This window comes from Schistosoma mansoni, chromosome 6, assembly GCF_000237925.1.
Source record: "Schistosoma mansoni strain Puerto Rico chromosome 6, complete genome".
NCBI classification, from domain to species: Eukaryota; Metazoa; Platyhelminthes; class Trematoda; order Strigeidida; family Schistosomatidae; genus Schistosoma; species Schistosoma mansoni.
Genome location: NC_031500.1, coordinates 7,715,788 through 7,727,961, shown reverse-complemented (window position 1 = coordinate 7,727,961; position 12,174 = coordinate 7,715,788). Strand labels below are relative to the sequence as shown.

General features: G+C 37.9%; 1 protein-coding gene across 1 annotated transcript; it reads left to right on the top strand.

Moving 5' to 3' along the window:
- Window positions 1-11,880: 11,880 nt before the first annotated feature.
- On the top strand, window positions 11,881-12,174 carry Smp_158210 (hypothetical protein; the record flags this gene model as incomplete). The annotated part of the gene is made up of 1 exon (XM_018798145.1): window positions 11,881-12,174. One exon carries the CDS (start codon window positions 11,881-11,883, stop codon window positions 12,172-12,174), a length of 294 nt encoding a protein of 97 aa, XP_018653116.1.

Sequence of the window (12,174 nt, the reverse complement as noted above, 5' to 3'; positions counted from 1 at the left end):
CGTCATATACGAACTGCTAAGTGAATGTTTTTCCCAAAACGGGAATACATCTAATACCCCAGATATTAACATAAAGTGCATCAACAAAAATTATCTTAGCACCATAAGCTTTGATATTAGGAGTATACACACCTCCATCAAAACCCTTAAGCTGAATGCGAATTCTGGTGCCGATGACATCCCATCAGTCCTCCATAAAATGTCAGGACAGGATATACAGACGTTATTGCTCAAAATATACACGCTATCTTTAGAGGCGGGTATATATCCCGAAGCCTGGAAGGTAACGTATTTTCTTCCCAAACACAAATCAGGACCGAGAAACCTGGTCGAAAACTACAGACCTATAAATATCACTCCAGTTATATCACACATAATGAAAAAAGTGACACAAAGTCAACTATCTGATCATTTACTTAAGGAAGATCTGATAGACCCATCACAACATGGCTTCATTAGAACAAGATCCTGCAGTACATGTCTGATAAACTTCTTTAACGAGGTTACTCGCATACGTGACCAGAAGAAGCTATTGGTTATACTGTAGTTCGATATAAAGAAAGCCTTCGATAAAGTACCTCATAATCTTCTGATCAACAGACTGCAGTCAGTTGGAATTATAAACCCCCTATTGCATTGGATTAAGTCTTTCCTCACAAACAGACACCAAATAACGAAGATTAACTCTACAACAACTACACCTCGACCAATAACCAGTGGTGTTGTGCATGGTAGTGTCTTGGGTCCATTGCTCTTTATAATCTATATCAACAATATATGCAAATGCTTTACCACATGTAAGACCTACCTCTACGCTGATGACCTAAAAGTCACTTATAAAACTGACGTTGGCGATGTACGTAGTACTATGCAAACAATCTAACATGAACTCAACAAGGTAGTCAACTGGTGCAAACGCTGGAGTGTTGAATTTGTGTATTAGTGGAATTGTTTGAAGAGTTGAATCGGAGGGGAGAGGGGGAATAATGTCCGATTGAAGTTTTACGGGAGAAGTGATTTTATAATGCACATGTGGTTTGAAGTGACCTGGGTTAGGTGCCTCATTAGTGATGTCACTAGGGGCTCTATTTCGAAAGATACTTGTACAGGTTGAACTTTCAGTGTACTGCTAGTTGTAGCATAGTCTTGACAGTGAAGCTTATAGCCCGGTTCCTAGTTATCTGAATTATTGTTAGCTTGAGGAGGATTCGCTGTGCATAATTAGCTGTTGTTATGACTGTTTCCATATTTGGGAACCATTCTTATTTTGTGGGTTTGTGTGATGACTTGAAGTATATGAATAATAGTACAATAATAATATATGCTGAAAATAATAATTGCAGAATTCACACCAGTTTACAGGCATGATCAATTTGATATAAATAACAACATTTGATGTAGGGAGCAAACATGTGATATAAGATTGTTTCATGTTTGCTAGTTCAGTAATTGTTCAGTGGTTTATTTATGACACGTATCACGGCAATCCAATGCATCAGAGAACTTTTAGTTTTTTTCTTAAGAGGATAGCCTGATGATTTATGAACGTTGTTCTTTAAGGTTATTTCGGGTGCCAGAACGAGTTATTGATAAATATCTACAACTGGGGAAAGTAAGATTAAAGCAGAGAGCACGGAACAACAAAACAATGATTGTCAATATATGTCTGTCAGGTTTACCACTGTTCATGTTAGATATTATTCAAAACGAGTTAAGGTTGCTAGTGACAGTGTTAATGTAAAGTGACAGCAAGTAAGTGGTTAAACATTTAAAGTTCCTATAATCTCACCTGTGTAGTAAGATACACTTACAGGCGCTAGAACATTTAATGCATTTTCAGAGGAGCAGTATGCATCACTGGAGCGAACAAATAATGGGAGAGATTTTATCGTACGGATAGTTTGTGGTAGATTATTCCAGAGTCTAGAAAATTTACAGGTAAAGTAATTCATATAGAGAGATCTGGAATATGTTTGTTTCGCTAAAGACAAGGAGTTACGAATGTCGTAATATGAACTTCCTGCATATTGAATCGCCGGTTGGATGTAAATGATAGTTTGCCAAGTATTTTGAAGATCAGGTTAAGTTTGAGTCTCCTCTTCCATAAAGGGTCGAGCCCAAGTTTATTACACCTAGAATTATATGTCAATGTACAATCAGTTCCAAGAGTACGAAGTGTAAATCGTCTCTGTACTGATTCCAATATTAATTTATTCTTTATGCGCGCGCTACTAAGAATAAACGCGCAGTATTCGAGGAGTGGTCGAACACAAACTTTGTACATTAAAATACGTGATTCGTTGTTATGAAGGTTCCGAGTTATATAACCTATAATGCGTCGAGACTTGGAAGTCTGTTTCATTACTTGTTCGGTAAACGACAAGTCGTAGTAATACCTAAGTCCTAGGTCTACTACTGTGTGTAACCTAGATAGCACTTGACCATTTATGGTAAAATCGAGGTTGAGTAATGTATCACCGAAGCATAACCATCCATTGTTTATCGTTCATATCCAAATCCTTCGCTGCTCCTTGGTTTATCTTTCTTTCAGAATCTTGCTCTGAGGGCAAAGCTATCGAACTTCTGATATCTGGAACAAACTCGACGTACGCGCCTTCCCAAGGTCATAGTTTGCACCAGGCGCTCCATAAGTCTACTTCATAACAACTAAAAACTCAAAAAGTTGCATTACATAAATCCTTGGCGCGACTAAAATCCTAACACAATTTTGCCGAGATTGAATCTGGTGTGTAACGTAGATGCGATGCCTCTTTCAAAAATATTTTGAATAACACACAGTATATCTGAACGAATGAACCGCTATTAACTTTTATAGATTATATTTACTAAACAATCCTGCAGGGGATGCATACTGTGAACCAGCATATGTTGTAACTTGTAGACCATGCTGTAAAAACGGCGTTTACCTGCTTTTGCAGAAATATATCATTATCATTATTGAATAGTGCTAAGGAATGACGATATTGAACTTCGAAGATCATAGCAGCAATAATTTTAAATAAAAGGCGCTTACAGGTAAAATGACCAAGGTTTGACTTGATAATTCCGAATAAATTGTGAATTGGGTATATTATTATGAAAAAATTATATATTTGCAATATCCCAATCAGTAGAAAAATTAAATTTTTTGACGTTTCGTGACCCAGTGTAAGCCACGTTTTCAGATAACAAGTAACCAAATCAAAATTGATCCCAGTTTAAATAGTACAAAGGAACAACGCAAGAATGATATTCGAACTCCTTCATTCCTAGCTCCCGATATGACTGGATTGGCATGTTGCGTTTATAAATGTGTCACTGGTTAAGGCGTGTTCAAACTCAATACTTGTGGCATCTTCAAGTTTCGTGGTGGTGTCGGGTCGCGGTCGACTTTGATCACCACCACATAAAACTACGTGCCAGTTGCTAGGCTAGACCCATCCGAAGGCTAAATATCAGAAGGCACTTGAAGGTCGTAGTGAGATGTATTTGCTGGCGATCTCGTGGTATCGAAATATTACCGAGGTCCTGCCGAAATCCACTAGTGAGAGTGCTGAGCGTACGAGAGTTCGTGCAAGGTAACAAACAACGGAAAAGTGTGTTTTTTGGTACAAACAAACAGGTACAGTAAAACAATCACTGGTACACTTGGTTATAATAATAATTGTTTTCATTATGCCAATCTCGTTCTCTTCGTAAAAGTAGGTCACTTAAGGTTTATGATGTAAAAATGTACATAAGATAATGATGGTAATGGATGTCCAAAAATCTTGATATTACCAGTAACCGAAAGATCAGTTAGTTTCAAGAGACAGTATTTTGGCAAACAAATATTTTACATCCAAAAAACATATCCACTTGCTTGATATGATTATGACTGTCCGCAATTCGAAACTAGTCTTTCAGTTCGTAGGGGCCACGATCTTGTGGTATCATTAACTGATGGAGGTTATTGGGCACTTTCCAGTCATATTATCGTAAAAAGACTGGTGTGTCACCCCGACAATTCGCAAGGTGTTGCAGAAGTGGTCAAATCAAGAAGAGTTTAGATTTGACTTGAGTTCGGCCACACTATGTCTGATAACGTCCATCCTTAACTTGGTGGAAGTGATGCCATCGTAGGGATCCATGGTACAGGACAATTCCTCAATGATACTGTGTTATTGGGACAACGATTTTAAGATCTACTTGAAAGAAGCACATAAGGTAATAAGACGTCTGTGATTAGTAATTCTTCGTACAGTGTACACACACTAAGTATGTTACGTTAGTATGTAAAAAGAACAAAGATGACCCAACTTTAAGGTATTTTTTCGTCAGATATGTGAACGCATTGCATTGGGATCAGATGCTTGTCTTCAGAAAGTAGATGACAATGGTGATCAACATTCTTCCGAAGACAATGCATCATCTAACTCGCTACTGTAACCTAGACAAAGAAGGCGACGTCGGTCATCTAGGTATGTTTAGTTTCAAACGAGTTCATCCTTTAGGTCTAAATATTGTCACTGAATATCTGGATTTTGGGTACATGCAGTAAATGGTGAGCTGAAGATCTCCGTAATTAAAACCGTGAACAACTATTCTTGCACAGATACTATATATATATATATTTCTCTAGATCCTTTAAGACGAAAGCTGTCAAGTGGACAACTATGTTTAAGACCGTTTCTGTTGATTGGTACAACACAGCGTAGCATTCGACATCTGTTTTGCTGTAAGTTCTACAAACAGCTTAAAAGACGATGTTGTGCTTGAGAAGTTTACCATTAACTACCAATTAATTCATGCTCCTATCAATTTATGGTCAGTAAACTTGTCCTTTCATATATTGAAACATCTGAAGACATATGTACACAAGTTACTACTGTTATCCAAAAGCAACTTGTAATTACAAATGTGTTGTGAAGAAACCATTACAGATTTCCTCAGAAATGCAATAACACATAATTTTCAATAATGTTAGAATAATATTTGCCATATTTAAATAAAACAGGTTCTATGTAAATGAGAAGAACGTTGAGTGGACGTTAAAGAAGGAAAGGGAGAAAACAAGGGAATGGAAATAAAGGATACGCGAAAGGTGTAAATAGTTTATTAAACATGTTTGTGAACACAGAACAAGAAAACACGTCTATGTATAGCCAAATAAACAATGAAAAAGATATTTGAAAAATAAATAAATGAGAAAATATGTCGTCGTTGCGGTAAAAACTGGCCCCCAAATGCTATCACATGGACACGTGTGTACAGCTACTTCCAGTGAAGTCCTACTCACTGCCTTCACGCAACATTACTGTTGTTTACGAAATTGAGGGGACGAAAAACGAATGTTCGGCGCCTTAACCGGGTTGGTGGACACGGAAAGTCCACCTAGGAGGGTTGGAAAAACCTGATTCCAAACCAATGGTGCACACGTGCTCCAGGATCCTAAGGAAACAAATCGCGTATGTGAACCAGTCGTTGGCTACCGGCCACCAATGGACTGCATCTCCTGATGTTGCTCCACTGCCTTGTGGATTAGACCTTTAGGTCGAAGGCTCTGGGTGTGGTCCTCTAAGAAAACCACCTGCTTTGGTCTTGGCACCTGGACAGTATTACAACCCACACACAAATCAAGTGACTTATGTGGCACATGTGTATTTGGTGCTCCTTTGTACTAATATTTACGTGTTCAAATAAATAAATTTGACGGTAGAATAAGTGCTTGCGCAGTGATAGTTTGGAGTGATGCTATGAAAGTCACAATTAATTGCGAAGGGTAATCAGATATAACAAGTGGGTCATATATACGTGATGAAAAATAAATGAATCTGAAAATGTTAACTTATTCAGGTGTAACACAAGATATTGCCCTGATTGAAAACTTTGGATGCCCAGGATCAACGTTTGTTTGGAATGAAAAGAGTGGGAGAGAAAAGAAATAAACAACTATTGAAAAGGTCCAACTGTCGCGGACCAACATAATATTGACTCAGAAATAGAGTTATTAAGTCCAAATGTTAATGTTGTAGTATGCAAATTATAAGTTATAAACACAAATAAAAGGTATGGGACGTTACTTAAATCTGCAGGCTGGATCGAGTTAGAGTTGCACTTGGTACCATAATCCACAACTATTGGTAATAATTAATTCTGATGGGGTTGTTGTAATTCCAGGGGTATAGCCAGATATAGCATATAATCGAAATATGGCCTTAGTCTATAAATGTAGATAATAGGTATTTTATAGTTCAATTATCGTGACCACAGGCAATGGGGAACGAGAGGCGTGTGTGTAACGGTGTGTTTATGAGTGTTTAACAGTGTTTCATGCTATGAGGGATTCAAAATAGGAAGAGTATTCAATGTCATACCCTTAAATAACGTGATGCTATGAAAGTCACAATTAATTGCGAAGGATTATCGAATATCAACTTCTGTGTTATGTTTATGTGGTGAAGATAAAGTGAATCTGAAAAGTTACTTAATCAGTTCAGTCGGTGGTCATAAAGAAGCTACATAGTCAGAATCTATTGTTCCCACTGACCACTGCTTTTCTTAATAATAACAGGACGTTTTAATATTGTAATTTTTTTATTTATGCACAAATTCACTTATGTGGTCACCAAGGTATTCTTGTAATGTTACGGCAGGGAGAATGTACTGTGCTGTCTTGTATGGCTGCGAGATATAGGAATGTTGGTTACCGTTGATATTTAACGAATACCTATTTGGCGCCCACGAAACTGGTCATCCAGACCATCTATCGAATATTGTAACCCTAAACTTGGTGTATTAGACTACTAGGCTAATTACGGTGCTATTGTACGGCTTAGAAATCATGCGGCCTTAAATTTTTACTTCCATCAAGCTGATTTTACTAAGCTTTTGTTTCGATATACATGAGTAAGACTGGATGCTTGATATCCGTTAGCTTTATTATTGGAGAAACTATTGAATCACAATCTTTATCGGTGCTCTTTCATCAGTGATCAGAGGCTCCATCTATTCTTCGCACAAAGGGGTCTACTATTCTGAACTTAACATCCCTTTCTTCACTTATGCGTGTTCGTTCGTGTAATGAGTTTAGAATGATTTCTCTTCACTTAAAAAAAGTGGGACCCAGATATTTGTTACCTGTACCTATAGTTATTAACATGGATAAAGGATGTATACTAGCTGTTTGATTACGACACACTTGTTCATCAGACGATGAATAGGAGTGAATGGTCGAAAGTTATTCGTGAGATACTCATGTTACAACATATTTGTAGTACATGGATGTGCATTTTTCGACTTAGCGTCGTCGTCACCACTCCATTCTCTAGTTACGCAAAGAAATAAATGTAAAATGTACAACACTGTATTGGTAATTACTAACAATAGTATGAATACAAGCTGTTTAATGAGTAGGCAGACGCTGGATATCTGATCACGTTTTGTGAGAACATTGCACTTGTTTTGCTTGATTAATAAAGGGAACCAACTTCCCTAAATTTCCAAGGGTCGGCAGAAAAGGCTAAGGACGGTTAGGAAACTAGTACATATATATGATACTGGACAAGTGATTTCGACCAAAAGTCACACGTTTCAATGAATTTTCTGAATCGCTCTATATTAGTACCTATTTATGCTAATGGCCATCTTTGCAAGAATAACGGCAACTCAAAGACTGAAACTCCTTGCCAAAAGTAGTAACGTTGGGATGTTTGCCTAGTCCCTGATGAAACTTAACTATACCCTTCGAACATGAGTCTCATTTATGTCCTGGAAGGTAATGATTTGGTGACTTATATGTTCAACAAGAAAAGGTAATATTAGCAGTCCAGTGAAAGTTATTATCACTTAAATTAGTTACATAACAATTGTGACCCTAAAGAGAGCTAATGCTCACACTATTATTGTATTTCTGGCCTAAAAGTAGAACAAAATAGCGAAATTAGCCAAAATCTTAGTAAAGAAAAGAAAGACACAAAATTTTACGATGGTATTTTTACTTTTTGAGCAGTTCTGGTAGCCTTAACAACAGTACAGTTTTTATGACGATGTATGGTTTACTCATGTCATTTCGTATAAAACCAAGTCATTTCTCTATTTTTAGAGTATGGCTTGGTGGAAATCAACGCTAGTCTGAGATGCGATTGTGAAAATCTCTTGTGGTGGCACCTGAATAACTTTGGTTGTGGATACTTTGTCTCGAAGGTTGTATCCATGTAAGTCTTGGGTGAGAACTATATTACATGTGTAATAAGTATGGTTTTTAAGGAGTTTGAAATAGAGAATCAAGCTAGACCTAAGCCTTCTTTTCCAGAGGGGTTCTAGTCATAAGATATGGCATCGGGATCTGTAGTCAATGGGTTGGTCGTTCTTAAAGTATTTTGCGAGTGAAGTCTCTTTGTATTCCTTCCACCCTAAGTACATAGGATAGGCGTAGGTTGGAAAATATCAACGGGCAGTATTCGACGATGGCTCTTACACAGACTTTATAAAGAATGATTTTAGTTCCGTTTTGAAAGAAATTACGAAGAATGAAGCCAAACAATCTCCGCATTTGAGATGCTTTAGTTGAGATATGTTTTGAGAAGTTAAGACTGTCTGAGTAATGTACCCCTGGGTCAGTTACTGATGTCGGTCTGGGCAAGGGTTTTTTTAAGTGCTAGTTTTATTTTAAGAGACGTGTCTCCAATACATAGCAAACCGCATTTCTCTGTGTTGAGCTCTAACCTCCAGCGTTTGCACCAGTTGACTACCTTGTTGAGTTCATGTTAGATTGTTTGCATAGTACTACGTACATCGCCAACGTCAGTTTTATAAGTGACTTTTAGGTCATCAGCGTAGAGGTAGGTCTTACATGTGGTAAAGCATTTGCATATATTGTTGATATAGATTATAAAGAGCAATGGACCCAAGACACTACCATGCACAACACCACTGGTTATTGGTCGAGGTGTAGTTGTTGTAGAGTTAATCTTCGTTATTTGGTGTCTGTTTGTGAGGAAAGACTTAATCCAATGCAATAGGGGGTTTATAATTCCAACTGACTGCAGTCTGTTGATCAGAAGATTATGAGGTACTTTATCGAAGGCTTTCTTTATATCGAACTACAGTATAACCAATAGCTTCTTCTGGTCACGTATGCGAGTAACCTCGTTAAAGAAGTTTATCAGACATGTACTGCAGGATCTTGTTCTAATGAAGCCATGTTGTGATGGGTCTATCAGATCTTCCTTAAGTAAATGATCAGATAGTTGACTTTGTGTCACTTTTTTCATTATGTGTGATATAACTGGAGTGATATTTATAGGTCTGTAGTTTTCGACCAGGTTTCTCGGTCCTGATTTGTGTTTGGGAAGAAAATACGTTACCTTCCAGGCTTCGGGATATATACCCGCCTCTAAAGATAGCGTGTATATTTTGAGCAATAACGTCTGTATATCCTGTCCTGACATTTTATGGAGGACTGATGGGATGTCATCGGCACCAGAATTCGCATTCAGCTTAAGGGTTTTGATGGAGGTGTGTATACTCCTAATATCAAAGCTTATGGTGCTAAGATAATTTTTGTTGATGCACTTTATGTTAATATCTGGGGTATTAGATGTATTCCCGTTTTGGGAAAAACATTCACTTAGCAGTTCGTATATGACGGTTTGGTCATAATACGTCACGCCGTCGTGCGGTAAAGAGTGAATTTTGTGATCTTCGTTCTTCCTTATGCCTTTTCCAGGGGGCCGACATAAGTTTTGGGCTTTAGATGCAGTAGTGAGCACAGTACGTTCTTCTGCCTGTTAATGTTTGTTGTGATGACTCTGCACTCCTTCAAGTACAGAGTATATCTGGTGCAGGGCACTAAAGTCATTTGATATAAAGTACATCCTTCCTAGTTTTCGCAGCTTAGACTTAGTCTTTTGGTTGATATGGGGAGTAATTGTTTTGAAAGCAATTTTAGAAGGGATGGTGATGTCTAAAGCATATTTGGTGGCAGTATTGAATATTTCCAATGTTTCTAGAAGGTTATCACTGGTAAAGAAACTATTCCGGTCAGAATGCTTTATTAGAAACCGAAAGTTTTCCCAGTCAGCGTTTGCATAGCCTCTATATTGGAAACGCGTATTTAATGTCTTTGATTTGTTGCACTTGGCGAGAATTGGAAGGGTGCAGAGGACTATTTTATGATCGCTGTTATGGAACTTTTCGCCAACCACCATTGATATTGGTGTGACATTGTGACAGAATATCAAGTCAAGAATGTTGTGATTTCGTGTAGGCAGGTTTACATATTTCTGACAACCGTCTGTTTACGTACATATAATACTTCCTAACCAATATTCGATTCAACCTTTCCCTTGAAAATCTGCCACCCATTAAGCTGAGCTCTAACGGTCGCTGTTCAGTCAATACAGATCTTACTCATATTCATATTTTATCAAACTATGTCCAGCTCATATCCCCTGATGCTTATTACGCCTGCGCCAAAGCAAATGATATGAAACTATGTAAACACACTGAACAGTCCACATCGTATTCAGACTCTTCTGCATATACACTAGACATGTATCAATTACTTAAACGTGACCTCTCAATGCCATTCATTTAATGTGTAGATGTAAAAACAACCAACCACAAATTGTGCGACTCGACATTATTTGGCACTTCTTGCAGTCTACCCAGAAGCATCACTTGCTGTGGGCAGTTTTTAGTATATGTGACTGACCTCAAACACTCAGCAAACCCACAATCGAACACCTTGTATACAACCTCACAGATTCCAATTAAGTCTACTTGCAATAAACGGCACACTGATGTTTAGCTTGACTACTCACCCGAACATATATTTTATTCCTCACACACAAGTTGACCACGGAATAAAAACTTGCAACAAGTCTTTATGCAACCACGTGGATCACATCAAACTTAATGCAAACTTCAATACTTTCTTTATTGACCATTCCAAGAGTAGTCAAATGGAACATAACCTTACACAAACTATTCCCGATTTATTGTCATACAGGCATCTAACCAGTGTCCTAAAATTCCTCATCTCGAAGTTTTAAGGGACAACAAACATGTGAATGACCATATATCATCAGAAGTGTAGAACTAAAGCTTACTTCTTTATTTGTACTATTATTGTGATAGACCTAATCCTAAGATTGTAAATTTGTCATGACGTGACTGTCTAATCCATAGGATATTACGAGAAAGTCATATCATTGTCTATTCTGTCTCATCGTTCCACAAGAATAAGCTATATAATGTCTAATGTCTTTGAGGAGCACATTCGGGGCTAGGGATAAAATAATATATTTCATGTGAGTGATGACAAGTTATACAAAATGACCACGTCTACAAGGGTGAGCCATGCCATCCGATTAAATGACTGAATTCATTCTTCCTGCCTTCTCCATTGTTGACCTCCTCTTCATATCAACTGTTGAACATAAATCTTTTCAGTAATTATAAGCTCGGTTTCCAAGGTAGTGTGGTTACAGTCCAATGCCACTACAATACTCTCTTCTTGGTTGGAATTAGGGAGACCGGAATCCCCACTTCCTGGAAAGTGACCAGGATGCGACAACTTTCAACAACAGCCCCACTCTCTGCCATTTTCAGAGGTGAAGACACAAAATACCCAGTCTATTGGACCAGTTGCATTACTCCTAATACTGCCAAAGGCGACAGAAGGACTGGTCAACTAACAACTGAGGGTATACATGGATAAAAACAATAACCTTCATGAAACTTAATATGGATTCTGAAAGGCCAATCTACGAATAGTATGAAAAAGCTGGACGAACTAATGTGACCATAAGATACTGGTTCATGTAGTACTGCTCGATTTACGCGAAAGCCTACAACACAATGGTCTACGCACTTCTCATAGAGAAGGCTGCAACCATGGGTCTTACAGAATCAATTTTATCGGGGATACGAACGTACCTAGATAATAGAATGTTTCGTACAAAGGTAGGTCGAGTGCATACGAGTAGAAAGGTCTCACCATCAAGAATTTCACATGGAACATTCTTGAATCTGCTCCTGTTCTCTACCTACATCAATGACGGCGGAACTGATCTATGCAAACGACGCAAAGTTCTAGAGGCTAATAAAAAAACAAGAACGATTCACTTGAGCCTGAAAGGACCTACCAAGTATGAAGGAATAGGCGGTAGACAATCAATCAGCGCATAA